Source organism: Dunckerocampus dactyliophorus, chromosome 16, assembly GCF_027744805.1.
Source record: "Dunckerocampus dactyliophorus isolate RoL2022-P2 chromosome 16, RoL_Ddac_1.1, whole genome shotgun sequence".
Classification (NCBI taxonomy): domain Eukaryota; kingdom Metazoa; phylum Chordata; class Actinopteri; order Syngnathiformes; family Syngnathidae; genus Dunckerocampus; species Dunckerocampus dactyliophorus.
In genome coordinates, this window is record NC_072834.1 from 1,996,613 (window position 1) to 2,024,359 (window position 27,747).

General features: G+C 42.4%; 1 protein-coding gene across 13 annotated transcripts in view; it reads left to right on the plus strand.

The window, feature by feature from the left end:
• Window positions 1-27,747, plus strand: part of auts2a (activator of transcription and developmental regulator AUTS2 a) — a 288,099-nt gene that overhangs the window by 19,333 nt on the left and 241,019 nt on the right. For all 13 annotated transcript variants that reach the window (XM_054755144.1, XM_054755142.1, XM_054755140.1 and 10 more), the window contains one exon: window positions 18,519-18,731. In XM_054755144.1, the coding sequence (XP_054611119.1) occupies window positions 18,519-18,731 (213 nt within the window). The remainder of the gene's footprint in view (window positions 1-18,518; window positions 18,732-27,747) is intronic.

Sequence of the window (27,747 nt, forward strand, 5' to 3'; positions counted from 1 at the left end):
ATTGAGCAGAAAAGGATGTCCCTTATTATGTGAGAATGAACTCGCTCCACTGGCAGGCCCGTAAATGAACGTATGGTACACATCCATGGATGGATGGTTGAGTTGACGGGACTAAAAACGCTTTCAATTTAAATGAAATGAATAAAAATGGGCTGTTTTCACCTTAGTGGCCTTTCATAATGAATAATGTCATTGCATTTTTCTTTCGATGTAGTCATGAGAGAATTCCGGGTTAATGTTTTTGAAAATGGTGCAGCTTTCAAGGTGAATGTAAACCAGTCTGAGTCTGTCTCCTTTCAAAATACAAAGTGTATTTATTCAAGCAAAAGAACAACTGGCACATTAATTCCAGCAGGGAATACAGTAGGGGTTACTTTTGTTAAGGTTTTAGAATGTATATTTTATATATTATTTTTATATAGTTTGTTGTATTTTTTGTTTTATTTTGTATATTATTTTCACATTTTTTTTTATATTTTTTTAAAAGCAAAACACTTTTTGAATGATCACTGCCTTTTCTTAGTAGGAAAGTAGGAAAAACATCTTTTTGGTGACAGAAATCAGAGATGTTATCTTTAGGCCACATCGAGCAGCCCTGTGTGGAGCCACATTGAAGCTGTAAACCGAGGGGAAACACTGGGCAGTGAGACAGGTGAATGAATCGGAGGTAGCCGGCGAGGCTGAGTGACAAGCCGGCATAGAGAAAGGGAAAGGCAGACAAATGAACCACTGCTCCTGACAACCGGTGGAGCCGTGGATGCATCTCTGCAGTCAGACACAGTTGGTGAAGATGGACAGCTCATTTATATTGCTATCCACACAGCGATTCAAGGCAAGAGAGTGGAATGTGTTTTTGACCTCATAGGTGATGCAAAGCAGATGCAGTGTTCCCTCGTTTATTGCGGGGGATAGGTTCCCAAAATAGCACGCAATAAGTGAAAACTTGGTTTGTTTGCAATTATTATACACGGTCTAAGGCAGTAAAACCCCTCACAATACATTGTATACACTTTTCTCAGGCAGGCATTAACATTTTGTTACATTTCTGTCTTTTTTAAAGACTCTCAAAGGTCAAGTTTCAATGAGCAATCTCTTGGACACAAGAAATGATGAAGTGACTCCGTATTCACTCCTCTGACCGTGCCGGCTGAGGCTTTTTGTATCCTTGTTAAAACATCTTGCTCCTGTTGTAGTATTTTACTCCTCCATCCATTTGCACTCTTCCATAACTTGCGATCATAAACCTATGATCGCTTGCAAACAGGAAACACGGCAGTGTTGTACGTAGGGGATTGATTGACAGTGATCTACAGCCAATCAGAATGCAGAACAAAATGGGGGGGATTTCCCTTAGCCAATCAGAACTCTATATTTAGCCGGCTGACGAGGTGGAGGGATGACATCTTTACTCCAGCGGCACACGTCTTCAACACCGTCTACTGGTAGCAGTAGTAAATACAATAACAGACAGATACAACAGAGCACCGATAGATCGCTCTAATACACCACAAGGATGCAGAACACAATATCACGTTGAGTCCACGTTTGAGGGCAGCTGTGGTACAGGTGTAGATTACCACCACCAGTGAGTGAATGAATAATGGGTTCAGTGAACTGTGAATCTGTGAGTGGTACCTTGTAAAAAGGCGCTATATGAAATCAATCCCTTATTATTAGCAAAAATGATACATAGAGGTCAATGGCCAAGGTCAACATCAAGGTCAACTTTATTATCCCTAAGGGGCAATTTGTTCTCCAGCCAGCAGTATCACACACAGACAACAGACCAACAATAAATACAAAATGAAAAACAAAAACAATAAATACAGCACCAACATTGCAGTTATTCAGCACAACAGTGGCTGCCGGAACTAAAGAATTCCTCATCCTATTGGTCCTACGCTTAGGAACACCGAATCTGAGACCCGATGGAAGCAGCCTGAACGCATCGTGCAGGGGATGACTGGGATCAACAAGGATTGATTGAGCCTTTTTCAGAGTCCGCCTCTGATACGACACACTTAAGTGATGAAGTGTGGTACCAGCGATTCTGCTGCACACTTTCCTGACGCCCTGCACCCTTTTCCTGTTTTTGAGGGTGAGCAGCCCATACCAGCTGATAAAACAAAAAGTCAGCACTGATTCAGTAAAACAACAATAAAACATTTTCATAAAAGTGTTATCCACTTTAAAACGGCAAAGCTTACAGTAAAAACACATCCTCTGATTAGCTTTTGTACATACGGCACCCACCTGACACTCGAATGTTAGCCAACGGCTTCATAATAATTATCTTGTTGGATGAGTAAATACCGACAGACACATTGTCTACCTAATAGAGATTCTTTTTTTACGATATCCAATATACTGATATACCGATACCGCTAATGCTAATCGCTGGCGTGCATGTGGGATTTCCAATGTAAATTAGCATTGCGCTAGCACTTGTTTTAATGCATTTTATTTATGTCACTGAAAAAATACCTTCACCTTATGTACATCATAATTTGCATGCTTTATTTCTGAATGTTCTGTTTTCAGAGTAAAGGCTCTGAAATGGACTCAGCTGGAGTCTTTATTGACAAGCGGTTATCTGTCTGCTGAGCTAGCAAGTAGAGACCAAACGTTGGCGGGAGCAGAACAACACTGACAGTGAAAGGGGATTGTTTGGGGTGGCTTGGAGGGCTAGAGGGAAAACTGTTGTTCTTGGTAATAAGCATTTTTAATATGCGGCACATTTGGTTGTGATTAGTCCACATATGGTTTGGCTGTAATGACGTGTCGCACCAAACCAGATGTTTATAACAGGCTTAATGTCAGCTTATGTGAGTTGTTAGTGTCGTCGCTCCAATTTCATCTTTTTTTCCCATCTTTGGCAAGACCTCCACAGGGAATACCGCAATAATTAGTTCCTTTTTGCAAAAAATTAGGTCAGATGAGAGAAGAAATTGTACCAGGCTTTGTCACTACTTGGTTGATCTCGCTACATTTTGATATCATTTGATTTGGTAAATGAATGTCATATCTTAAATGATACAATACAGCAACTATAAGGCAGGTGTTTTTCAACTAACACAGTATGTGTTTATCACAAAAACAACGTCATATTTACCAGCTGTTGGAAAGTTCCGTCTGCAGCCACTATTTCTCAACAGTTTTGAGCTGCTGAAACAAACATTAAAAAGTGAAAAAAAAAGTTGACTAGAAACAAAATAAGAAATAAAACATGCATCACATTACTAGTCTTAATACAGTTGAAGGGACTAAATGACATTTGATGTTACAATGTAGCTCCCTTCATTCATGTACTGTAATGTATCAGATGACAACTAAATACATGACTTGGAGCGTTTTCAAAGTGATTTGCATGAAGACATGAACTTGTGAATGTGTGAGCCTCCGGAAACCCTTCATGGAAGCATGAAGTGAAGTGGGATGCTGTGTATGTCTGCATATATCTTTATTTCACATTAAAACGCTTTATAATAATAATGATAGTCTAATGGTGGACATGTGTATTAACTAGGGTGACAAAAATAGCGCCTTAACGGCGGTAACTCATTTATTTCATTAATTACATTACATTTTCTGAGCGTAATGAATGCATACGCATCATGGCAAGCCACGGCGACAGACAGCGGCACAGTGTCGCTCCCCACAGAGTCACACAGAGTCTGATGCTCTTTTATGACTTTATTCTGACCCGAACACATCAACAGCAGTGCAATTCCAGCACAAACACGTCGATAGTCCATTCGTCGCTGCAACGACACTTCCTCATTGTCACGAGACAGACTGTGAGATGCATGCACGGACACTCTGAACATCACAACAGCGTTGTTATTGTGGGTGTATGTGTGGTCTAAATGAACGGAAATGTACAGGGAAATAATCACTCATCCCTACAGTAGTCACTGTACAAAATGTGTGGGTCATCATATATAGTGCAGTAGTCACCGTACAAATTGTGTGGGTCATCATGTATAGTGCAGTAGTCACCGTACAAATGTTGTGGGTCATCGTGTATAGTACAGTAGTCACCGTACAAATTGTGTGGGTCATCATGTATAGTACAGTAGTCACCGTACAAATGTTGTGGGTCATTGTGTATAGTACAGTAGTCACCGTACAAATTGTGTGGGTCATCATGTATAGTGTACAAGGAGCGATGGCGTTCCAGTGATTCTGTGACTTGGCGTTGCTCAAACAGACTGGAGTTCAGTTTAAGTGGGAAACGTATCCACGTTAGGGTGTTAACTAACGTGTTAGCTCGCTTGTGGCTTTCCCATCCTTGTTCATCATTCAGTACACGAGGCTTTCGCTTTCCCAGTCATCACTTCTGGGCTCACTCGCTCTCCATCTCTAAATGCTGCCATCAGGTGTTGTGCAAACAAGCCAGGAAGATTAAACTGCATATTTAGTGGTGGCGCTGTCATCATTAAGAGCCCACAATCCCCGAGTAGCTATTACTTTTTATGATAAGCATTTGGTCTGCCTCGTTACATCGCTGCTTTGTTTTCTTGGCTTACTGCATGGATATGCAGATGTGTCTTTATGTGTTTGTGTGGGATCATCAGGTGGTTTTCCTCTCTGGATATTTGACAGGGATTCTGCCTGCAAGGAGAACAGCACGTCAGGCCCGTGTTGGTGCGCCAGGGCACAAACAACAGCAGAATCTCGGGCTTTGCTCATACTTTTCCCGTCATACTTGCTCACTTGAACGTTATTGTAAACTTCAGCTCTGTTCTGATCTGTTGTGTCTCCTTTAAGCCATCACATTACAATCCTTTTGTAACTAGGGGTGTCCTGATCCGATGTCGACATTGTGTCCCAGGTCTAAAACAACCGCTACCCTTTCCTCACAGAGACTGAGTCACTGCTGTGTGGCTGCGTTGTTTGGGCACTCAACTAATTTGTTAGGCGCACTGTTTGTCTGTACAATAACCAAGGCAGGGAGCAGCCAATTTATTTAATGTGAGATAGGGTCATCCTGTTGGGAGGAAAAGAGCTCAGCGGCGTGACTCTCCTGTTTCCGTATCACTGTGACTTACGTCAAACTTTTTCTCAGGTCACAAATGGCTCCCTCGCCTCATGTGGATGTTTTAAGAGCTGCAAACCACACATCCATCTCCTCCTTTATGTCACCTTCAAATAGGCTGGGAAATGCTAGGAGAACGTGGGGCAGGTGTTGTCGGGTGCGCGTGCGTGTTTATGTGTGTGAGGGAAAACAAGAGGCAGCATGGGTAGATTTTCCATCCAGCCCTGAGTATTTCACCTTCATCTTCATTCATCTTTGATACGTGGAGCCACAAAGAGCAAAGACGCATAAATAATGCACTTCATACCACTGGTCGCCTTTGCCAATAAATATGGGGCTGTGCGGTACATTCAGTTGATAATGCATGAGTGCTGTTTATGCTTGGCCTGCACATGCAGTGTATCAAAGAGGGGAGTGATGGCTGTCATTCTGTATGCAGTACAAGAGCTCTTCCTGCGTGGACACTTACTGTACGCCGACTCAACTGTTACGTTGATCATCTAATCTCATTTAAGCTAATATTTATGTATCTTTAAATTGCTCCCAGCATCCGAGCACGATGTGTTTGCATCCAATAAACTGTAAGTGCAATATATTCAGGGGTGTCAGAAGGATTGCCACATGATGACTCAAATCAATTATGCCGCCAGTTGCCAGCTGACAGCTTTATTGTGGGACGGGAGCCGTGTTACAGATTTGCTTAGATAACAGTGACACAAACAAGTCAGAGAAAATATGGGCCTGTGATGGCAGCGGGTGAAGGTGGGAAGACAAAGGCTACAATCACGCCGCAGGGTGTCATGCCCAGTTTGGATTTTTTGTTCAAATCCAATTTTTTATGTGGTCCCTCATATTCCCCCCCAAAAAAATGCAACGTGTCAATGTGAACGCAAAGCGTCCGGGAAGTGACGTGCACGTGCAAAAGCACGACGTCACACGCATTTCCGTGTGTTTACGGAAGTAACGGTTATGGCAGTGTGTGCGCTCCTATAAGATTATTTTAACAGAATATTCAAGCGGCAACCTGGTGTTTCTGCACTTATTTGCTTCTATTTCTGAATAAAGAGGTGCAAATTAAAAATGTGTGTTTAAAAAAAACAAACAAACTCAGATTCATTGAATAATCCCAAAAATAATCGACTGATTAGTCAGTTATTAAAAGTTTGTGCAGGACTTGCGGCGAGGCTTGTGATGCTTGTTCCGAGGAGCGTGTGTGTGGCAGGAACTGCGAGCCGCTTCACTGACACTTTTTAAAAAAAATTTTTGGATGACAAAAAGGAGCTTTTTTCTACATCGGCGAGTACCTTTAGTCTCGGTACGCACGATATTACAGGCCTTTCGATGACGTATAGGTCAGACATATGCGACCCGACCGCGCATACTGCAGTCGCATCACACACATCGGATTGACATCCACATACGAATGAGGCCTGAGTCGCAAAAATCGGAATTGTGCTGTTCACACGGACATGAAAAAAAATCAGATACATGTCACATGCGAGCAACAACATCGTAATTGACCTGCAGTGTGAACGTAGCCTTGGAGACATTTTGGGGTCGCCTTGGCGTCAGCCGAAAGGTCTTTCATTTTCCAAGCCACTGTACCATCAAATGACTTCCAAGCTGTTGTTAGAATGTAAGAAAAAATGCAACAGGTTGTTGCTTTAATGTATGCAGCTGTGAAACCTGTGTAGCCACATCAACGCTGTTCGGATGTTAGCATTTGACACAAGGGTGCAGAGCTGAGCACGTCTTGAGGCCACTAGTCGCGTTCGTGCGCACACAGACTTGAGAGACTGTGAGCATAGCATATTAGCATATCATCATCTCTGCTGAGGTCACGACCTGCACGCCGCATGGTGACTAATCATAACTAGCAGGCTGCTTAAAGCGTGTGTTTGCTCTGCTTCTCCATCCCCCCCCGAGCCCCAGTCAATGTGAATCTTTCCCATTAAAATGTCTGCTATTGTGTTTGTTACTGTCGGCTCTGCCGGGTGAACCCTCGCTGTTCGGGTTCAAGTGATTTCACAGGCCCGACTGAATGTAAATTGCAGTCGGTTCTAAGGCAAACACAGGTAATGAGCTGGATTCAACAGAAAGCAGAGACGTGGTCTCTGTCGCCATTCCAATCTGACTCCGTTTTGTTTGGGCTTTCAACAGTTGCCATATTTCACATAACGAGGAGTGCTCCCGTTCGTTCATCTCCAGACGTCTATCGGGGGAAATGATCAGTCGACATCTTTACGCCAGTATTTATATATTCATTCTGAATGTCTCTGCTTTAGTTAGCTGTTTTTAATGTGCCCACACTGTAAAATCCATTAGTTAACCTTACTTAAAACACATTCAAACCAAACAAAAAACCAAGTAAACTTGCCCGGTTCTGTGCCACCAAGGGAAGCTTGTGCTTGACAAGTGTTGCACTCAGCTGCAACGTGTTTTTCAGACTTTAACGAAAAACACACACGGCCGAGGTGCGATAGCTACATGGATGCCACCTTTTATGCTAAAATATTAGACAGATTTTTTGGGGCGTACATATACTTTCAGTTGAATTTTTCCCGGATTTCCTCAATTGTTGAAAGAAAAGTGCTGGACGTTATCAGGGAGTAGGTTTCAGCTGTGCTGCTGTGTCCTTGAGACACCCTGGATGTGATTTGAACAAGGCTAAGACATTTTTCCCTTCTGTGTCTGTAGCCTTGGCCTTCTCCCAGGCTTCTGTGGAGCTTTTGGACACATTTACTCAGATCTGTTTTTGCGTGGGGGATCAGAGGAGGTGTGCATGTGTTTGGGTGTTTTTGTCAGACCACATCCATTGTTCCACTCAAGCAGCAGTACTGCAGTGCATGCACACACACACACACACACACACACACACACACACACACACACACACACGACAGCGGAACTTAATGTGCCAGGCGCTGAAAAACGAGAAGAGACGGCAGGAAGTATGTGTGTGTTTTTGCCGAGCCGTGCGCATCCTGTTATGTCTGACACGCAGGGACAATGATTCGACATCCTTTCCCTTCCATGAAGCACTTTGAGCGATTTGGCTTTTAAGTGTTTTGTGTTCCAACAACCTCTTTTAGTCACATTTGTCTCCTTGCCCGTGTTCCCTGCCTTCATGGTGCTTTCACTGGCTTTGATCGTCACATGGCAGCCTCATACTGTGTGTGCGTGAGCTGCTTGAAAGGCTCCATCAGTCATGAGTCTACATCACCAGGACAGAGAGCGCTTGGCGGCATCAAAAGCAGCCGGTGGATATTTTTAAGATATTTGCAAAGAAATTTGGTGGTGGATATTGTGAGCTTGGAGTCTAGACTCTTGACTGTGGAGTTCTATGTCACAGTATGTGCTTGTGAGATCCAAAGATTGAGATCAGGCATCCTCAAACGATGATGCATTTGCCACAAAAGGTGAAATCAAAGTAAACAAATATCTTCCACCAAAGTACGTTGAGTTGACTTTTCGTTGGGGGAAAAATGCATCACTTGTTTTGTTGTTTGTTACCAAGATTTTATGGCTTGTTTGGATAAATCCATGCTAGTATCCATGTAGTAATAAAGTAGTAGTAGTAGGGTAAAGTATATTAGGACTGTAACTCACAATCATTTTTTTGGTTGATTAATCTGAAGCTTTCTCGGCCCAGGACGAACCCAATCAATATGACCCCCAAGACAAACAGTCAGTGGTTTGTCCACAACATATCAGGAAAGAGGCAAAAATGTCCATCACTGTTCGAGGTTTCCCCACGGATATTTGGAAGCTGTGGTGGTGGGCCACATGGGAGGCGGACTGCCGCTGCTGTGTCATGCCGCTGCTATGGCAGGAGGTTTTGTTTAAATATTTAAATTTACTGTCGGTAACAATGTCAGCATTAGGGTCATTTTCACAGGCTTTAACAAGAAATGCATGCATTCACTTTAAATACCTTTCTCTCCGTCCTTTCTTCCTCTCTTTCTGTCAAGTACCCACAGGGCAGATTCCGGTGCACATTTTTCAAGAAAAAGCGTAGTAAACTGTTTTCATGATGTTTGATATGAATAACCTTCCTGGTAGACTACTGTAAATGTGCAAGCAGTGGGTAGTGTGTCGACAGCTGCTTTTGCCAGCGTCAGTCAACCAGTCCAAAGTTCATCTACATAAAGGGGTCCCACTGTATTCAGTGCTTTTCACGTATTATTACTTCCACCGTATCCTATCTTCTCAAGCAGCAGTGCAAGTGTGTGACAGGTGACAGGTGGCACACATTTTACAGAGACAGGATGTCACCACTGCAACGTGCTGTCTCTCCTGGCTGATGTAGGAAATCAGTGCCCTGACAAGCTATTTGTTATGGTCTTACATAATGCACTGACAGCATCAGCCACATGCAATTGTCGCAATAATAGAATAGCCTTGTGGCGCAGACGTGTGTACTGTATATGCCTGGGTTTCCCCAGCGTCTTAACGGTGCTACGCTGTCATCTCTGTTTAGAATTGGCCAGAGGGAGACTTGACAGACACGTGAAAAGGACAGAATAGGCTGTCATTCAGGTCGCACAGCCTTGCCGCACTTTGGTCACACCTCGGAGAGTCATGCAGCTCCGTATGTGCTGCTGAAGGACGGAATGAGGGAACAAACTTCCTGGTTCTTAGAGTGCAAACTGCACATTTCCTGCCTGTGCATTGTATGTCAAGCCTTTAGTGCATTTAAGAAATCTCTTGCAAACTATAAAAGATGTCACTTCAGTGGTGCTGCTCAGTTTGCCTTACATTGCGAGCAGACTGCCTTGAAAATAAGTGCTTTGAGGTAAATCCAGCTGCCAGGCATAGTAGCCACCGGGAAGGTTTTTGCCAGAGGCTCTGCTTGCCAACAAGCAAATGCTTGGGTCCCTGAACCAGACGGGGGCCCCTGAGGGCTGAATTTGTGGAGAATTTGCAATGACACTGGTCTGCCTTGCACAGAAGTCCCAAAAGGGGAACACACCGCCACCTCTCGCTTTCGCAGCAAGTTGTTCCAGTGCAACCACAGAACGGGTCTCCAAAAATTGTATTTTGATTAGGTTGCTTAATCTTCATAGTGCAGTTTGTGCAGATATGAATATAATGTAGAACGTAGGTTCCCAAAGTGGGGGCAACTATGCACATGATTGGGTGCAGCGTTATTCCATTCGAGGCAGTCCAGAGTTTATGTTGTATCTCAACCTTTGTCTCATTTTCCCTGTTGTGTGTGGTATGAACTAAATGAAACATAAGACTATGTTCTTTATCAAATAGCATTTAGTGTGCGACTGCATTGCACGACTCTCCTAATGCCAAGCTGCACTTTGGGCACCTTTCAGAGTGTACACAAGCAACAATTCATTCACTGCAGGTTGGAGCAACACGTTTGCAGATACAAAACAAAGGACTGAGAGAACATCAGCACAATTTAATGATCTTCTGTGTGCAGTTGCTAAGCAACCTGTGCCATTTTTTTTGTGCCGCCTCACATCCCCAAAAGAACATTGCGTGATTGACCTGGAGAGCTCAGGAATGACGGCAAGGATTGCTAAACTGTTGGGTTTGAAAGTAACTCTTCTGAACGCACATTCTTTTGATTTCTCACCGAAATCCGACTAGAACTCCGCTAACAGAACAGAGTGGGGGGGTAAGTCACTGTTGATACACTACACTGCTGATGGGGATGACGTACAACTTCATGTCAAAAAGTCCAAACTATCCATTTAAGTTCCAAATGTGAAAATAGTAACTAGTCCATGGTGTTATATTTGTAAATAGGTTGTTATTTTGGTGTGAAACAACCCCTTTTTTGTGTTGTTTATGTTGGTATAGTTGCTTAGATATTTGAGCTGTCACAAAAGCAAAACATTTGTGTCAAAGTGAAAGTTATGCTTCAAATGTATCTTCACAAAAAGCTGGTTTTCGCCCTTTTTTTAGTCGGGAACTGATATTTTCCTGAAACGTACCTGCTGTATGTTCTACTGCTGATGAAAAGGTACAAACAAACTGTTTTTTCTGACGAAAGACGGCAGTCTAATCTTTCCTTTGGTATGTTCCATGTTTTATCGAAAGATCAGTCAAAATGGTGTAAATGGGCCGCTACTGAAGGGGTTGTCTTTTGAAAAATGAAAAATGAAAAATGGCTGGGATTGAATGAGTTCATCATGTTGGCCGTGCACCGACCGCTCTTTTTTTTACTTCTGTTTTTATGAAATGAAGCCAAACATTGCAGCCGCTTCTTCGTTGGTGCTCGCCGGCTTCTTTGTTGTTGGTGATTGCAGCGATTTTTTCCTGTCGGCGGAAACAAAAAATGTTAGTTCTGGTTCCCATCGATGAGCCAGACTCGATGCCCAACCCTACTTAAAGCCGAGGCACATACCGAACCGTGATTATGGTGTAGTTGATGTAGTTGAGGTTAAAGGTCAAATGAGTAAATGTATGTTATGAGTTGCCGTGGATAGCTCATCCCAAAAGTCCTGTTTTGTTTGCACTCCATCAGGAGAACTGAAGTGTAGACATGGAGCAGCCAGGACCACCAGCAAATCTAATGATCTTATGTACACGGGATTTATTGCTCTGTGGTTTTCCATGCCTGTTTCCGACTAACCGTGTGCTCGGATGGGAACATTGTCAGGAAGATTTGTTACCTTGTTGGTGGGATTGCATTTTTTCCAGTAGTGGGTGTATTTTAAGATGACCGTTTCCAGTTCCTTTATTATTGTGAAAGATTGTTAGAAAGACTTCAAAGAGAAATAACCCCCCGCCTGTCTTTGTGTAAGCACCCATTTTTGCTTTTCAAAAAATACATCTATGATTGACTGGCAACTATTTCAAGGTGCACCTCGCCTCTCGCTTCCGCTGGAAAATGAAAGAATGAATAATTTACACGTCCTCACGTCTTCAATTGAAAGCTTTTTATGCATTAAAAAAGGCAACTAGCTAAGACTAACAAGCAATGCCTACCTCTCAGTGCTAAAGCAGATTTGCGGGGGCTCTGTCATGTTGTGTGTAAACAAGCAAGTCATGAGTCGCTGTCAGCTATGTTGCATAATCTCTGTGTGTAAGAGGCTCGTTAGCCTCCAGATACGTAATAGAGAACATATTCTTAGACTTGCAAATGGGGCAACATGGTTGCCTGAGTCAACTGTCAACAAGAAATGTTGTAATGTCTTCCTGATTCCCCTGCGCTTTGTGCCCCCCTGCAGACAAAAATGTTTGGTTAGTTCAAGAATACAAAGTAAAATTGTCAATCAATTGTGTGACTTCAGTCAAACTCATGAACTCTGACTGTTTACTGACGTAAGGTCCTCGTTTACATCAAACGGAAAATGTTGTTTAGTTTCATTTTCCTTTCAGAAAAGAAAGGAAAAAAGGGTGTGATGATGATATCACTGCGATTCAACATTGTTCTTGCTTGTAAACACCACGTGCTTGTTAAACTGGCTCCATCATCACATTGTTTGACTTCTTTACTCCATCCGGTTCCTATTTTACCTCCGCATGCACATGTGCTAAAAGCTATTTGCTTTTATTGCTTTTTTCCGCCGCCGAGGTGGTATTTCTTCTTTTGTTGAAAGAAAATGTTGTACATTATTGGGTAGCAGCTTGCTGTTTGCTTTGTGAGTGATTTTAACTCAAAATATACCAGATCAGCGAATTTCAAATCTTGTGATTTTTTCGGAATGTAGGGTTTGTGCTGTCTTGTGACGGGGCTTTAGCGAATGATGTGCACTTTTGTAGTTTTTCCTCATACCCCACACACTAATTCAGGTATGGTAGGCCAGTATTGAAGTATTGAAGTGTTTAATGCTAATTTGTGTTGAATAGTTTGTGATTTTAATTGTGATTTTTTTGTGTAATATTTTTGGGACTTTTGAAAGTAAGTTTTCAGCGTTATAAAGGTGTAAAAACTGCACCGTTTTGACCTTGTGGAAGCACCCTCTTCCTTTTTTATCTGAAAAATGAAGGTCAACGTGCAACGACTAGCAATAGTGAATAGTTTCTTTTTAATTGCCATCCAATATTCAAAGCAAAATGACTCCCAGGTAAACATGAATACAATATTAATGCATCTGAAGAGACACTTTCATTAACGTTTCTATAGTAGGTGTCTTACTCACAATTAAATGATGTGAAGACGTTCAGCAGCTCCAATCACACCTGTAATTGGTTGCATGACTGCAAAGAGCAGCAATGAATTAGTTCCAGTCAACACAGAGCTGATTGGATGCTGTTTAACATCTACTGGAAATGTGATAATCAGGTCAAGGACTCCCTAAAGAACGAGAGACAATTCACAGCTCCACTTAACAAGGCAGCTCAAGTTTAATATGCTCCGTTGTCCTGGAATATCCTACAAGGAGTGATTTTACTTATAGCGCTTTGCTTTATTAGCCTCCATAAGACACCAGTAATTGGTTGCAGTGTTGGTTGTTCTGTGAGGCTTTTATGTATCACACTCGTCCCTCGTTTATTGCCGATACCGATACCGATCACATGGATTAATGATACATTTTTCAATGTATTTATGATAAGTGCTATTGGTTATCCATCCATCCATCCATTTTCTATACCGCTTCTCCTCTTTAGGTTCGCGGGGGCATGCTGGAGCCTATCCCAGCTGACTTCAGGCGACAGGCGGGGTACACCCTGGACTGGTCGCCAGCCAATCGCAGGGCACATATAGACAAACATGAAAAAGGAGCCATATTTGACTTACTTTCTGAAGACAGCATGTATCACGGGTGAAACCTACAGAGGATGAGGCGCCTTCTTTAAGGAGCCTTTGGATGTGAGAGTACATTGGTGGCGTTCGAGCAGGACTTCCAGTTGTTAGCTTAGCCTTCTGACTGTCACGCACATACGTGCGAGTGTCCACGTGGCTGTGTTAGCTGTCGTTTCACTGATGGTCACACCGTGAGCCCCGAAAACTCACCATACTGCGTCAAGTGTTCTTCAAATGCCGTATTTAAGCTTTTTAATGTGCTAACCCTGCAAGATAGTTTTCACGGCACGTGTTGGCAGTTCTCCACGGCAGACATGATGTTTACGTTTGGCACGCCTGCGCACTGTGAAGGAAAGCGGGAGGATCACGATGGCCAAGACGTGGCCTAGGGCAAGACGCTACACTGCACGCACGCATAGCTGCGGGCTGCAATAGCACTAGCCACATGTGATCGGCTTTTGTGATCCCCACCAAGAAGTTATATATAAAGTATTTCAAGAAAAAACTGCATCTCCGCTTTGTGATATCGCTGAAAAAGTGTATTATTATTTGGAAGTTCAGTCTGTGCTTTTTTTCACTTTTTTGCTGTTGTTTTTCAAACATTTCAGCAGTTGCAATTTCGTTCATTTAGCCATTTTTATGCTTGAAATTAATTTAGGCAAAATTTTGACAAAAGTTTGACTAATAGGCCGTATTCAACCATGCATGAGCTATTAATTCATACATTCTTGAAAAACACTGATAGAGTGAAGCTGCTAAATTCAAACCACAAAGTGGCGACGGACGACTGCACCAAAAAAATCAGACTTATTTCATCTTCTGTAGCTTTAGCTTGTCTCCTTGTTGGTGTAAACATCGACCCCTCCCTCTGGCTTGTCTTCTTCTCGGGTGAAATTAATGTTGTTAGGAGGGGCGCTATGACGCGCCTAAACCCCCCCCAAAAAACTGTCTGTGATGATAGCACATCATAGATACTGGTAGATGTGACTTATAGTCCAGTATGACTTATGCTTGTTTTTTTTACTTTTCATTGCGCATTTTTTGACTTCTTCTTTCGTGTGTCATCATCAAATATCCACCTCAGTAGCGTTCGGCCACGTCCTCGTCTCAGGTCCCACATCGAAGAGGCCGGCCTATGAGGGTGCTTTGTAGCGGGGGCTGGGGGTGATGATGCGGTCTGCAGTCTGCAGTCCAATCCCAGTTCTCAGGCGGTTCAGCAGGGCCGCCTGCCGCCGACGAGGCAGGTCATGTTTGGACTGATGTGGCTAATACTCCGGAGAATACGGTACTCACTCCTGTTTTCTTTAAAGTCATGCTGTTTGCAGCTCATTTTCAAAAAGTGAAAAGACTGGCTTCCATATTTCCGTGTATTTTAATTTGACCTGGAAACATGCAAGTCAAATCCTAGAAAATTGATTGGGACGCTGGTAATCACAATCACAGCAGTAAAGGTTAGTGAAGAGGGAGCCATCCTGGGTCGCTTTCCTTTCAGCTTTTCCACGAACCGCTGAAAAAGGAATTTGCCTTGCTATTGTTCAGTGAGCCAGCAAAACGCATTGTGCATCATTTATTTCCAGCAATCATGTGGTGTGAGAGTGTCCAAGCAAGCACAACGTTGGCTCAAGGAATCTCCTGTCAGCCCCATCATGTTTTTGTCAATTGTTCTGAGCACGTCATGTTACATTGCTTGGCTTTGGGTGGGTGTGAGTGGAAAAGGCAAACACGATTAGTGGGTGCATGCACTTCTCTTCCTGGCAGAGAAGCTATGAGAAACGCTTTAGTGTTTCAAAAGCGCATCCGTAAAACCCAGCAGTGCATCAGCCAGATGCTTCGAGATGTCCACACACTGAGTAATGGGGCGTGTTTTAAACCGTGCTGTTTTTGGCAGCCATGTTTAGCTCGTCACCGTCTCGTTTTAGTCATGAAAAAAGCTTCGTCAGCTGGAGCTCCATGCAAGATCTAACTTTGTGGTAAAAGAATGTTTCTGAAAAAAGTGAGGGACCAGCCCAGCATTACAAGAGTGGAGCTCGGTCATGATCTCGAGGGAGTTGGGAGCACAGTCACCAAGAAAACATGAGTAACTTTGCTGGAATGGAGATCTCCCTGTGCAAGAAGTCGCATGTACAGCCCAGTCCTGAGTCTGACAGTGAAATGCCACCGAAAACCAAAATCTCTCAAGAGCTCCTCTGGCATCTCCTGGACTTGCTATGTTAAAATTGCTCTGAAGTGAAATTAAGTAAGTGCACAATTGTGTCATCACCTCTTTTTGCCTCTTGTGCAAAGAACCACAAAAGATGTACATGTACATTTTTGGGATCGTCTCTCTGGGACATCTTGCGTAGGTATCTGCCTGGAATTGCACCACATGTAAAAAAAAAAAAAGGCTCCCCATTTAGTGGAAATCCTTTGTTGCTGCTGGACAGACGTGACCTTGTGTTGCCAGCCGTCCCGTTCAAATGTTGCATCATATTGACATGTCCTTAGTGCAGCCTTGGCAACCACAGGAATGCATCACAAGTTTAAATGTCCCCCTCGGGCCTCCATAAACGCTGACCTTTTAGTCTACAGAGAGCCAATCGGGTCATCCCCTTTTAAATAATTAAGCTCATTTGTTCAGTAAATGCTGCTGTGGGTGGTTGTCTCCTCTCGCTCAACAATAAACCATTTTTGCTATCAAATGAAATTATCTTGCGCGCTCACATCTTTGTGACTTTGTGTTTGTTTTAGAGATTCTCCGCGCTGATATCGTTTGTGGGTTATTAAGTGAGTGGATATGAATCAAATTTTGTCTCGTTACACGTGTTTGAGGCTTTACCCTGTCAATAAACAAACCATGCACATGAAAAACGTTAACGTGTACCTGCTAGCAGGGTATCAATCACTCCAGACAAAATGCACAGAGCGAGGCTCCCCATATTGGCAGTGTTAGCGCATACATACTGTATCGTCTTATAACACCTATCTGTGGTGCCTTTCTGTTCTGTTACCTTTCTGTTACCTTCAGATGATGTGTTTTCAGTTTCTGGACTGACTGCCATTAGGACAAAAAAACAACCAAAAAAACCAGAAGTAGAAAACGACGGTAATAGGAACACTTCAAGCAACGCGTTGCCTTTAGAGAAAGACTCATCTCATGATCAGTTTAAGAAGCAAAGTGACTGCTATGAAGTTCAACATGAAGGTCCTAATTAGAAGAAAACCTCTTTGACCGAACATGATCAGTTTCGTCTTTCACTTCCACGCTGTTGGCCTCGTCGTTCTGTAAAAAAAAACATTTTATTTTGTTGCATAGCCAACAAATAAGTTGTTCTCTCAGAACAGGTGAAACTTCTTCTTTGTGCTACAATGACACTCCCCCACCTGTTGTGGGTCCATGCGATCCACATGTGATCCCCGCATCTTCAGCAATCAGCATTCACGGCCTTGCACATTTTCACATTTTTGGAGCAATTTTGTTTTTCCTTTAAATGTTTACATTTTTTTATTCAAAAATATGCATTTTTTCCTGCAGAAAACACATCTCATTCACCATAAGTCAGTCAGAATGTATACACTCCTGGTAAGACAGGTAAAACCTACGGCGTACATGTGCCACTGCTGAGAAAGCCCACAAATTTGAAATGTCCGGGTTGGTTTCCCCAAGAAGAGATCAGGCAGACACACTTTTCAATCTTTTAAATCTTTCAGGGAAAAATGTCTGGAAAGCGTCACGGGTACATCATGCTGGCCTCCTGCTCACGTTAGCAGGCAGTGATGAAGACTAGGAAGTTCCCAAGATGAAAGCTAAACTTGAGACACGCCTCCGCAGAGGTGTGTACTCCTTCCTGAGTGGTCCAGCGTGGGATTTATGTGTGGTATTTAACTGGGCCGAGCTTGTGTCAATTAGGGTGCGCAAGCAGCGAATGTGATAAGGTTGCCGGGCAACCTTTCTGCCCCGCTGGCCTCACCCCCGCCCCGGCACAGAGAGGCCCTCAGCCTGACTGCACAGAAGTGAGAGCAGGACCAGCGCAACGCCAGAATAACTCCACAATACTACTTTATCTATTTCTATCAACCCTTTCTACATGTTTACGTCTTTATGCTTCACTGATGTTGCTTTTTCCTCAAGCGTTGAGGTTTCGCACTTGGTTTCCTCAGCTGTGCAAAGTGAAACTCGCCACTTCGGGGTTCCAATTTTGCGGCTTCACTCTATCGCGATTTTTATAAAAATATATAAATAAGTAATGGTGTTTTGTGGTTGAATACCGCCCATTATTAGTAAAAAAAATATGCACGTTGAAGCAAATTTTACACATTTTTTGCGGAAAGCATAAAAATGTCTAAATGAACTAAAATAGAAATATGAGGCATTCAGAAGACACATTGAAAGATACTATGAATGATAAGTAATATTCTACACCGGCCACCAGGTGTCAGTAATGTTCATGTCATGTTTGGTGAGACGCACACGCACCAGACTTGATCGTCAGGCTTTTATTGCAGATTTGAATGATCTCAGTAATCTATAAAACTAATAAAAACACAGGCTACTGTTGTGACCACGCCACGCTAAAACTCAACTCTGAACCCCCGACGTCACTTCCTGTCCACCCGCCACTCAGCTCGCCTAGAGAACACATTTACAACAACACGCATGAACACGAGTCTTATTTCTGTCTTTGGAAGTGGAAAAAATGTGTTAGACTCCTCAAGATTTGACAGCCACCATATTAAATGCTGTAAAAACTCTGCTCAGTAAAACTTTGTCCTTTTGTCTTTCTACTGTAGAAAAACCTGACCCTGAAGCCCCACGAGCGCAGCGTAAACCAGGCTGGCTCATTACATAAGAACAAGTCTGCCAAGGTCTCCAATGGACTGAACTTGGAGTCGTGTAAGAACAACTGCCACCGTCACCAGCCATCCGACCAGGAGAACAATCCCAATCTGGCTCATACACGAGGCAAGAGGAAGAAGAAACACCTGAGCAAGAAACGCGCAAAGGTGAGTGTCCCATCACATTCCTGGCTACTGATTTACCGTACAGTATTTTGGAGGCTTGTGTTGGGTTAGTGTCAGGCCCTGTCAGTGTAAAATGTGTTGTGTTTTTTTCTAAATCTTATAACATTTTTTGTAAATTCCCAGACGCTAAATATAAGACACCATCAAAGCTGCAAGCTGAGTAGCAAAAAAGGAATTGCCGTCCAGTCTTGGGACGATTGAAGGACAATGGAGGAAAATACAGTATGTCTTGTTTCCAGGTGTAATGTCGCTACAACTAAGCTCTGGTGTGTGGGGTCACAACACCACCCTGAGGTGTCTGACTCTTGTCGCTATTATTGCTGTTATTTTTTCTGTTTTTCTTTCCATTGTCTGCTGTGATGGCAGTGTGTCCTGTGTTCTGATAGGACATGTGTGTTGACGAAAGCTGTTTATTGGCACATTGGCTTTGGCAGATGGCTCAGATTGGCTGTGGTTACTTGTTGCCCGTGAGATGTTGTTCAGGCGGCTGGCTGGGAGAAGCCAGCCTTGATCACATGACCATGCGCCACACACTCTCACATCCTGCAGATGTATTCACCACATCCACCACATTCACACCCACTTTCTCTCACCAAATCATCCACACGTGTGCTGAGGCATGCAAACATTAACTCAGCATGTGTTGCCGCAAATTCATAAGACTGACTCGACAGTCCTCTATAAGCATTAACGTCATTGTAGGGGTGTCTCAGAATACTTGATCAAGATTGTACCATTTTGACTACACGGGGATGCCCACGGCCGCTGCTGAGCATTTTTACATAGAATGTCGATATTTTTGTTATAGCTAGCGTATTTTGATACAAAGACCAGCCTCATTTGTGTTAATAAAGAATTGAAAAAGATGTGTCTGTTTAACAGGAGACCTAAGACGGTGGCGAGTACACACAGCAAAGCCCAGCGCATCTTCCAGATTTGCAGTTTTGTAGTTTTTATTTTGGTAATATTGCGTCTGTTTCTATAGAGAAGCTTTGGTTTACTATTTTATACCCCAAGAGCTTTGGATTTCGCAGCGCCAAAGTTTTTATCACCGAGATCTTCGGAGTGCAGGAGTCTACACAACCAGCCAGCCAGACTCTCACAGACTCTCCTCACCGAGCATTGTCCTTGCTAATGTGCGGCGCTTGGTGAATAGAATGGACGAGTTATGACTCTTTTTATGCAATTGCCAGTTGGGACACACTAGCACATTGTTCTCTTGATAGAAGCAACATATCTCTTAAAAAAGCCTTGTGTACATGTCTTTTCTTTTTTTTCCATGAATATTATTCCCGAGGTGGTTCTCGCTTATTGTCCGTCATGCCCCACCAGCGGACAGAAATGCCACCCTGCAGTAGCTCAGTGACCTACCTTCGCCACACCAGTAAAAATGTCTCAGACGTGCCACTCGGCGCAAGTGAACATAAAGCATGCTGTGCGGCCCATCTGCTCTGTGGCCCTGGCAGAGCAGGAAGGAAGCAAGGAAGACCACCAAGCCCACACGTTTGAGTCTGCCATCCTGTCTGCCATGAGTGCAATGTGGAAACTCAAGGATTGTCTGAATTTGTTAGACACAACACCGCTTTCTGCCTATAGGTGATAATGTCATTTTAACTATTCACAGGACGACATTGTACAATATCTGTGACGTTGGGTTGCGGGGGTGCGGGGGCTGGACTAGATGATGTCATCGTATAATTTGCATAATTGGCCATGATGAAAAATTCAATGTGTGCGGACGGGAAACACTATTTCATGTTTTTAAACCTTATTTAACAACAAAACATGAAGTCATTGACTTGCGGGTGTTGTTTTTAAGCCGAAAATATATTAAATTTTGGCCTCATTCAATCCCAAAAGACATTTCAAAAGACAACCCCTTCAGTAGCGGACATTTTAGACGATTTTGACAGATTTGTCAACGCACGAAAAATATTGTGTTCTATGGTTTTATAAACATGGAACATAACAAAGGAAGATTAGACGCTCGTCTTTCATCAGGAAAAAAAAGTTAGTTTCTACCTTTTTCCGTTATTTAGTAATCAGCAGTAGAACATAGGTAAGTTTCAGGAAAATATCAGTTCCCAACTACAAAAGGGAGAAAACCAGCTTTTTGTGAAAAGCTACATTTGAAGCAGAACTTTCACTTTGACACAAATATCTTTTGCTTTTGTGACGGCTCAAATATCTAAACAACGATACCAACATAACACAAAAAAGGCGTTGTTTTACATCAAAATAACAATTTATTTACAAATATAACACCATCAACTCTTTACAGTTTGCACATTTGGAGCTGAACTACGTTTGTGCATGTGTGTGCGTGTGCGTGTGCACGTGTTAAAATTTCGCTACAATGCGTACCCTTCTGTTCTGTTCTGTTCTGTTCTGTTGGTCACATCCAAATTAGTTCCAGTCCTTCTTACCTCCAGGTGTGCACGAACTACAGCTAATTCTACATTTTAAAAAAGTAGACATAAAAACGTTATCGGTCTTGAGAAGCACAAAGTTGTTGGTATCGGTTTGGGTAAAAAAAAGACATCGTGCATCTCTAATATGTACCCTTGGCCACCATAAACGTCTGCAGTCACATGCTTCCTCCTACGCAACGCCCTTGCATTTTCTGCGACTTTGACAACTTGTCAATGTAGCATGTCCCCCATCCACCAGCTGACTGTCATTAGCAAGAACCCCTTTAATACTGAATGACAAGTCTAAGTGTTAATGTTAGGTTTTACTCTCCTCGCTTGGTCTGCTCGGAGAAACGTTTTCTTTGGAAGTGTCAGCTTGAGCGTGAGGGGGTCACACTTTGCGCTGACACAGCAGTTGATCGGAGGCATTAGGCTGCTCTTAACCGGAGGGGAACGCTCTGTCGCTTCTGTGCTGAAGTGAAAGTCAGAATTTACTTGAAGCAGTCACTATCCAAACTGATGCTTGCACTCCTTCCTGACAACCCTCACAGTCAATTTGTGAAAAATTAAGTGTGTGCACTTTAAGCCAAGTGTTGGCCACTTAAAGCCCAAACCCCTCTCAGCTGTCAGTCAAACGGCGGCAGCAGGCCAGAGGTGTTTGAGGAAGCTTTTATCTTGGCTGTCCAGCCACTGTCACCGGCAGACTATTTCAAGCCCCAATTTTGAACTCCAGTCTGCCGGTGTTTACACATACACCACGCTTGCTGATGAATGCTCAAGATTGAGCAAATCCTTCAGGATTTTTATTCATTTTCCTCTCACCAAGAGAACCTTACGATGTGTTTGTGTAGAACTTGGAGTTCCACTTGCTGAATGAGAATGGTTTGTGCGCGCAGTGCATTTTTGTTTTACGTTGATCCCAGCATAATTCAAGGTTTATGGCATGTTGCATCAATCAGACATGGTTTTGCTGTGTTGTCACTCAGCGTGTGGCTTATTAGCCTTTATGAGCCAACGGTTTTATGGACTGATGAATTCTTGAGGCTCGTGTCTGTATTTTTGGTAAATTCCACCCTGGCCTTCCTATTCTTCTTGCATCTTCTGGTGTAGCCATTGTACTTGTGTCCATGAAGTCTTCTATGGACAGTAGAGAGTGATACCACGACTCTGCCCTCTGCAAGTTGTTGCTGATGTCATTAATAGTTCTTTTTGGGTGCTTCTTTACATCTCTCACAATGTCTGTGTCGTCACCTTCTGGTGTTTGTCTTGTTTGATGTTTGTTACTTAGTACACCAGTGGTTTACTTCTTCTTCTGGACATTCCAAGTGGTTGTACTGGCTATGACTAATGTTTGTGCAATGGTTATGATTGATTTTCCATCTTCTCTTTGATTCACAATTGCTTGTTTTTCACCTATGGACAGCTCTCTGGTTTTCATGTTGTTTTCACCTCTAAATGCAGTCTGCACAGACAAAACCTGTCGTGCCCAATCTCACATTCAGTGATATTTAATGATTGAATAAGCAATGTAACTGGGCACACATGGTCACACATGTTTCAATACTTTTTTGCACATGAAAAATGGGGTGGGTTCAAACAAAAGGTGCTATCTTCTAAGTTGTGCATCTGACCCAGATGGAAATCTCTGGAAATCAAAGCTGACATGTTGCTCATCTTTTGATGATGTAAAACCCAAATGTTTTATGTCTACAGCAAAAAAAAAATAAAAATAAAAAAATGACCGTACTGTTCCAATGCTTTTGGGGGTCACTGTAGCTCAGCACTTGTGGAGTCAATACTTCAGATCAGCCATCAGCAAATACCTCGGTCCAGTCATGGCCCTTTGAGACCCGTGACTAGTTAAAGTGAATGGGAACTATAATAACAACATATAATCATGCACGGTTACGTGTCCATGTGGAAATAAGGGTTCAAAATAAGAAGCAGTGGAGGATTCTGTGTGTGCAGAGGATGACATCCCATTAGAAAAGTTAGCTAAGCTACATCCCGTTCTGATCTACTGGGCAAGATTTGGCCAGCATATCAGTGTCATTGTCAGCATGTTTTAATTTAATTAGTGTACATTTTATTTACTATCACAAAAGTACACACTCTATTCTGGTAAAATAAGTGTACAATTTAAAAAAAAGGCTTATTTACTCTTATTATGTTGACTATATTTGGTAGTATGAGTGTAAAGGTGACTATAGGGGTGTTAGTTCATATCTAGAGGGCTCTAATAATGGTCAAGGTTGTATGTGGAAGGTTGTAAATAGGTTTTCTGTGCGCTAACTACAGAAATATTTTGTTTGTAAAGAAGTACTCCTACTTGGCAGAACTTCAATAGTCACGGTCGGGTTTGGAACCAGTTAGCCGCGATGAAGGCCCCAGCGTGGTCGGAAGCGGTGGCCATGGCCATAAGCGAAAGCACCCAACAGTCACTCATCCTGTTGGCTCCCACGTTACATAATAGAAATGAATGGAGCACCTTGAAAAATGTAAGATAAATGTGTAAATCAGGGAAACTGCCATAATTGACTGTTGTAGCATAAAGGGCTGGCACACGCAAGTGCTTCAAGCCTGACTGACTTGAGTGAAGCGCAGTGTGACTGCTGGCCAGCGGGAGCAATGACGAGAGTTGTAATCGGGCTGAAGCCAAGAAGAGTGTGCCCTTCGTTGCAAGAGGCAAATTAACTCTAAATTTAAATGTGCTCTCCTCCATTGTTATCCTATTTCTTGCACAAAAAGAGGTCAGGTAGCAAGGGTTAGCTGTAGTATTTATGGAGACACCAAACTCAGGGATATTCAACTGAAATTCAAATAAAATGTCCTCAAGCTAAGGTGAGACATGTCTCTATTCTTTCCTTGTAACTTTCACTTGTCTCGCTGTCCTTTTTATCCGTATCTATGACCCCGTTTCACAACGTCAGTCTTTTTTCTCCATAATTAAACCTCAGGAGTAACATTTGATGGTGATTTTTTGGTGATATGTTCTTTGACATCGTTCATTTGGTGGGTTTGTAATTTAAACATAGCTTTTACTGAATGTAGCTGCCAGTGTTTTTTTTTACTTCTATCACGTAGAGGTGCTGACTTCTCAAGAAAAGTTGTGTTCTTCCTGCTTAAGAGTATGTCGACTCCCACTCACTCTGTTTTGCATTTTATGGAATAGCGAGACAATTATTGTGAGATGTGATTAAAGCTAAAACAGCCTCCTACTTGGAGCACAGCCAAATATCAATGGTGGGAATTGAATGAGCGCTTGTTTTATGAGACTATCTAGCAGGAATAGAAAATAACAACAAAACCATCCAACAAGCTAACTGACCTTTTTTTTTTTTTTTTTTTGCTTAAAATCTTCAGGCTACTTTATTTGGACTCATTTTTCCTGGCTTCAGTTTAGCCTTTTTAACTGCTGCTGTTGTCTCAAATTGGTGTGATCTCCACTTGTGTCATGAGGGTCAAACAACAAGATGTTAAATGTGCACTTCGCTTTTATTCATCGTCCAGGTTTTGATAACATCTTTTCCCCTCTGTTCAGTGGTAGTAGGCTTATTCTTTCCCAAGGCAGCACTATGAAATTAGGAGTGCAATAAAGTCAGAATTATTGTTTACTTGCTACACTATCTTTATGTAAGTACAGTGCCGTCCAAAAGTATTGGAACAGTGACGTCAATTCCTTTATTTTTGCTGTAGACTCAAAATGTTTGTTTTTGCTTGGATCAAAAGACGAACATGAGAGCAGAGAGCAAAATTTCATCTTCTCACAGATTCATAATTGCTTCTTTTTCACTTATCGTATAGGCAGCTCTCTGGTTTTCATGTTGTTTTCACCTCTAAATGCAGTACAGTCGTCCCTCGCTATATTGCAGTTTGAATATCGCTCCCTTACTACAGAGCTGTTTTTCAAAAAACAATGAATTAACGAAGGGGTTGTCTTTTTCAAAAGACAGCCCCTTCGGTACCGGCCAATTTAGATGATTTTGACTGATTTTTTTAGGGCACAATAGGCACAAGATTGTGTTCTATGGCTGTATAAACATACCAAAAGAAAGATCGGACTCTCATCTTTCATCAGAAAAAAAAGTGTGTTTCTACCTTTTTCCGTTCTTCAGTAATCAGCAGTAGAACAAAGGTAAGTTTCAGGAAAATATCAGTTCCCGACTAAAAAAGGGAGAAAAACATCTTTTTGTGAAAAAAATACATTTCAAGCATAAACAACATAACACAAAAAAGGGTTGTTGTACATCAAAATAACAATTTATGAACAAGTTAACACCATAAATTATTTACAATTTTTACATTTGGAGCTGAACTGTGTGTGTGCACACGTGTGCACACGTGTGTGCATGTGTTAAAATTTCCCTACAATGCGTAACCTTCTGCACGCTACACCCCTCCACGCTCTCCCACTTCCTCCTTGTTGTCGAGCGCGTTGATACATGTCGAGTTCCTATCAAATGCAGCTCAAATCCACCTTGTGGCCATTTTTATGGCTCAAAATTGCTTGAAAAGTCACCTCAGTTTTTGTGCTCTTGCATCATCTCCTCTTTTTGTCTCTCGCGCAAAAAAAAAATGAAAAGACATATAAATACATTTTTGGGAGCAAGCGTTCGGGTTTAAAAAAACGTATAAACATATAAATACGTCTTTGGTATTGAATGAGTTAATAAATGATCACTGTGTCATGGTTGTCTATAGCCTATTATTAGTCCAAAAATATTGAAAGACAAGTTATATGTAGTATTGTGTATTACTCCAGGTGGAGTAATATGCATGTCTGCATATCTGCATGCATGTCTGAAAGCTGGAAAAACTCCTCCACAATGCAACCCAGCCCTTGTCCAACAGCGCCAAGAAGAGCTTGGGCACACTCGCATGGGTGTCCAAAGTGTGGCGCAGGGCCATCTGTGGAACGTGGCTCATTGCAAAAATAAAATCAACAAAAACCCAGTAAAAATGGACAAATAGAGCAAAAAGGCATAATGTAATTAGAAATATTATTATCATGTATTATCATAGCAGTGGTTTATTTGGTCTCAAACAATGTTGGTGATAATATCTTTGTCCGTCAATTTGTGGGACAATAAACATTTCAAAATTGTTTTGTGACTCGTTTGAATAAAAAAAAAGCCTGTCTAGTCATATTTTCATTGTACTTTTCTTAAAATGAATGTTAAGATTTTAACGTGTCGTTCTCGTGGACCCAATCTCGTGTGTCGTCTCGTCTCGTGAGTTAATGTGTCCTGACGCCCCAAGTTTTAGGGATTGGAACTACAGTAGCAGCCGCTTTGTATGTTGGTATGACAAATTACACCGTTATTTTCGTGCATGATATCATATGGCACAACCCTGATTTGATTTATTTAACGTGACATCGGGCCAGGTCTATGGCTCCCACGACACTCGCGAGTGCTGCACATCAGCGCACCAACTTAATTCTCCGCCAGCAATACGTCATTTCATAATTGGTTATTGACTTGTACAGTATAAGTCCGGTCCGCTTTCCCGTGACCGTGTCAAAGTATCCTCGGGCAAGATACTGAACATCCAGTTGTTCCTGATGCTGCGTCTTCAGTATGTAAAAGTGGTAAGAGTGTCAAAGAGCTCTGAGTACTTGAAGGTATAAAAGGCGGGATAGAAGTGAACATCCATTTATAAAGAGATTCAGAATCCCACCCCGACCATCTTGACTGATGACCATTCAGCCACGGCAACGGCAGTGTAATAAAAAAGACAAAAGACGCACAGTTTGTTGTTATCTATAATGCCTGTCGTTGCAGTTTAATGGTGGGGATGAACAAGCTGTTACAATCCATAGACCCCAGATATGAGCGCCTGGCATCTGCTCGATAACATCAGAACACAGTCTTTCCATTTTGTTGCATTACACGCTCTTACAATGCATCCACCCTGCGGCAAGATACGGTTATCCAGTTTTTTCACAGCTCATTACACATTCACCGACTGACTCAGTGACTTAGAGCGCTTCCTCTACACGAATCCAGACAGATCTCAAGTGAGAAGTAGATCGTAATTATTGTCCCCTGACCCGAAGCCCTGTATTACGCTGCCTCTTTTGCTCTTTCATCGGATGAAGTTGGATATAATCAGACGTGTGGAATCTCCTGGCACTGGTGACGAGGTGCTTCTTGAACCTTATAGTAAACAGGAAAACAGCAAAAAAACAGCAATAAAAGTCTGATTTTGCTGTTCAGTGCAAATGTAGACCATATGTAGACCCATGTGTAGTCGAAGGAAATCCTTAAAACAAATATTTACAGTTTTTTTCATGTCTCAGTTACCTAAATTTGGTAATACTAAAATTTGATGTAAAAGCCGCTACTTTTTTTTAAAAAACTTTGAATCGTGCAGGTAATTTATGGCTCGGTTCTAATATCTGACTTCTCCTTTACTTCAGAATGAACACTGATTGTTTAAATACTCTGCCGCTCGCAAGTCAGTGTTAGCTCATTATTTTGCAGGAGCCAATCACAAGGTACCAGTGCACTCACAACAAGCTTGTCAACCCGTCGATTGTCCGTGGAGGTCATTATATATACCCAATATAAGAACATAACAGTCTG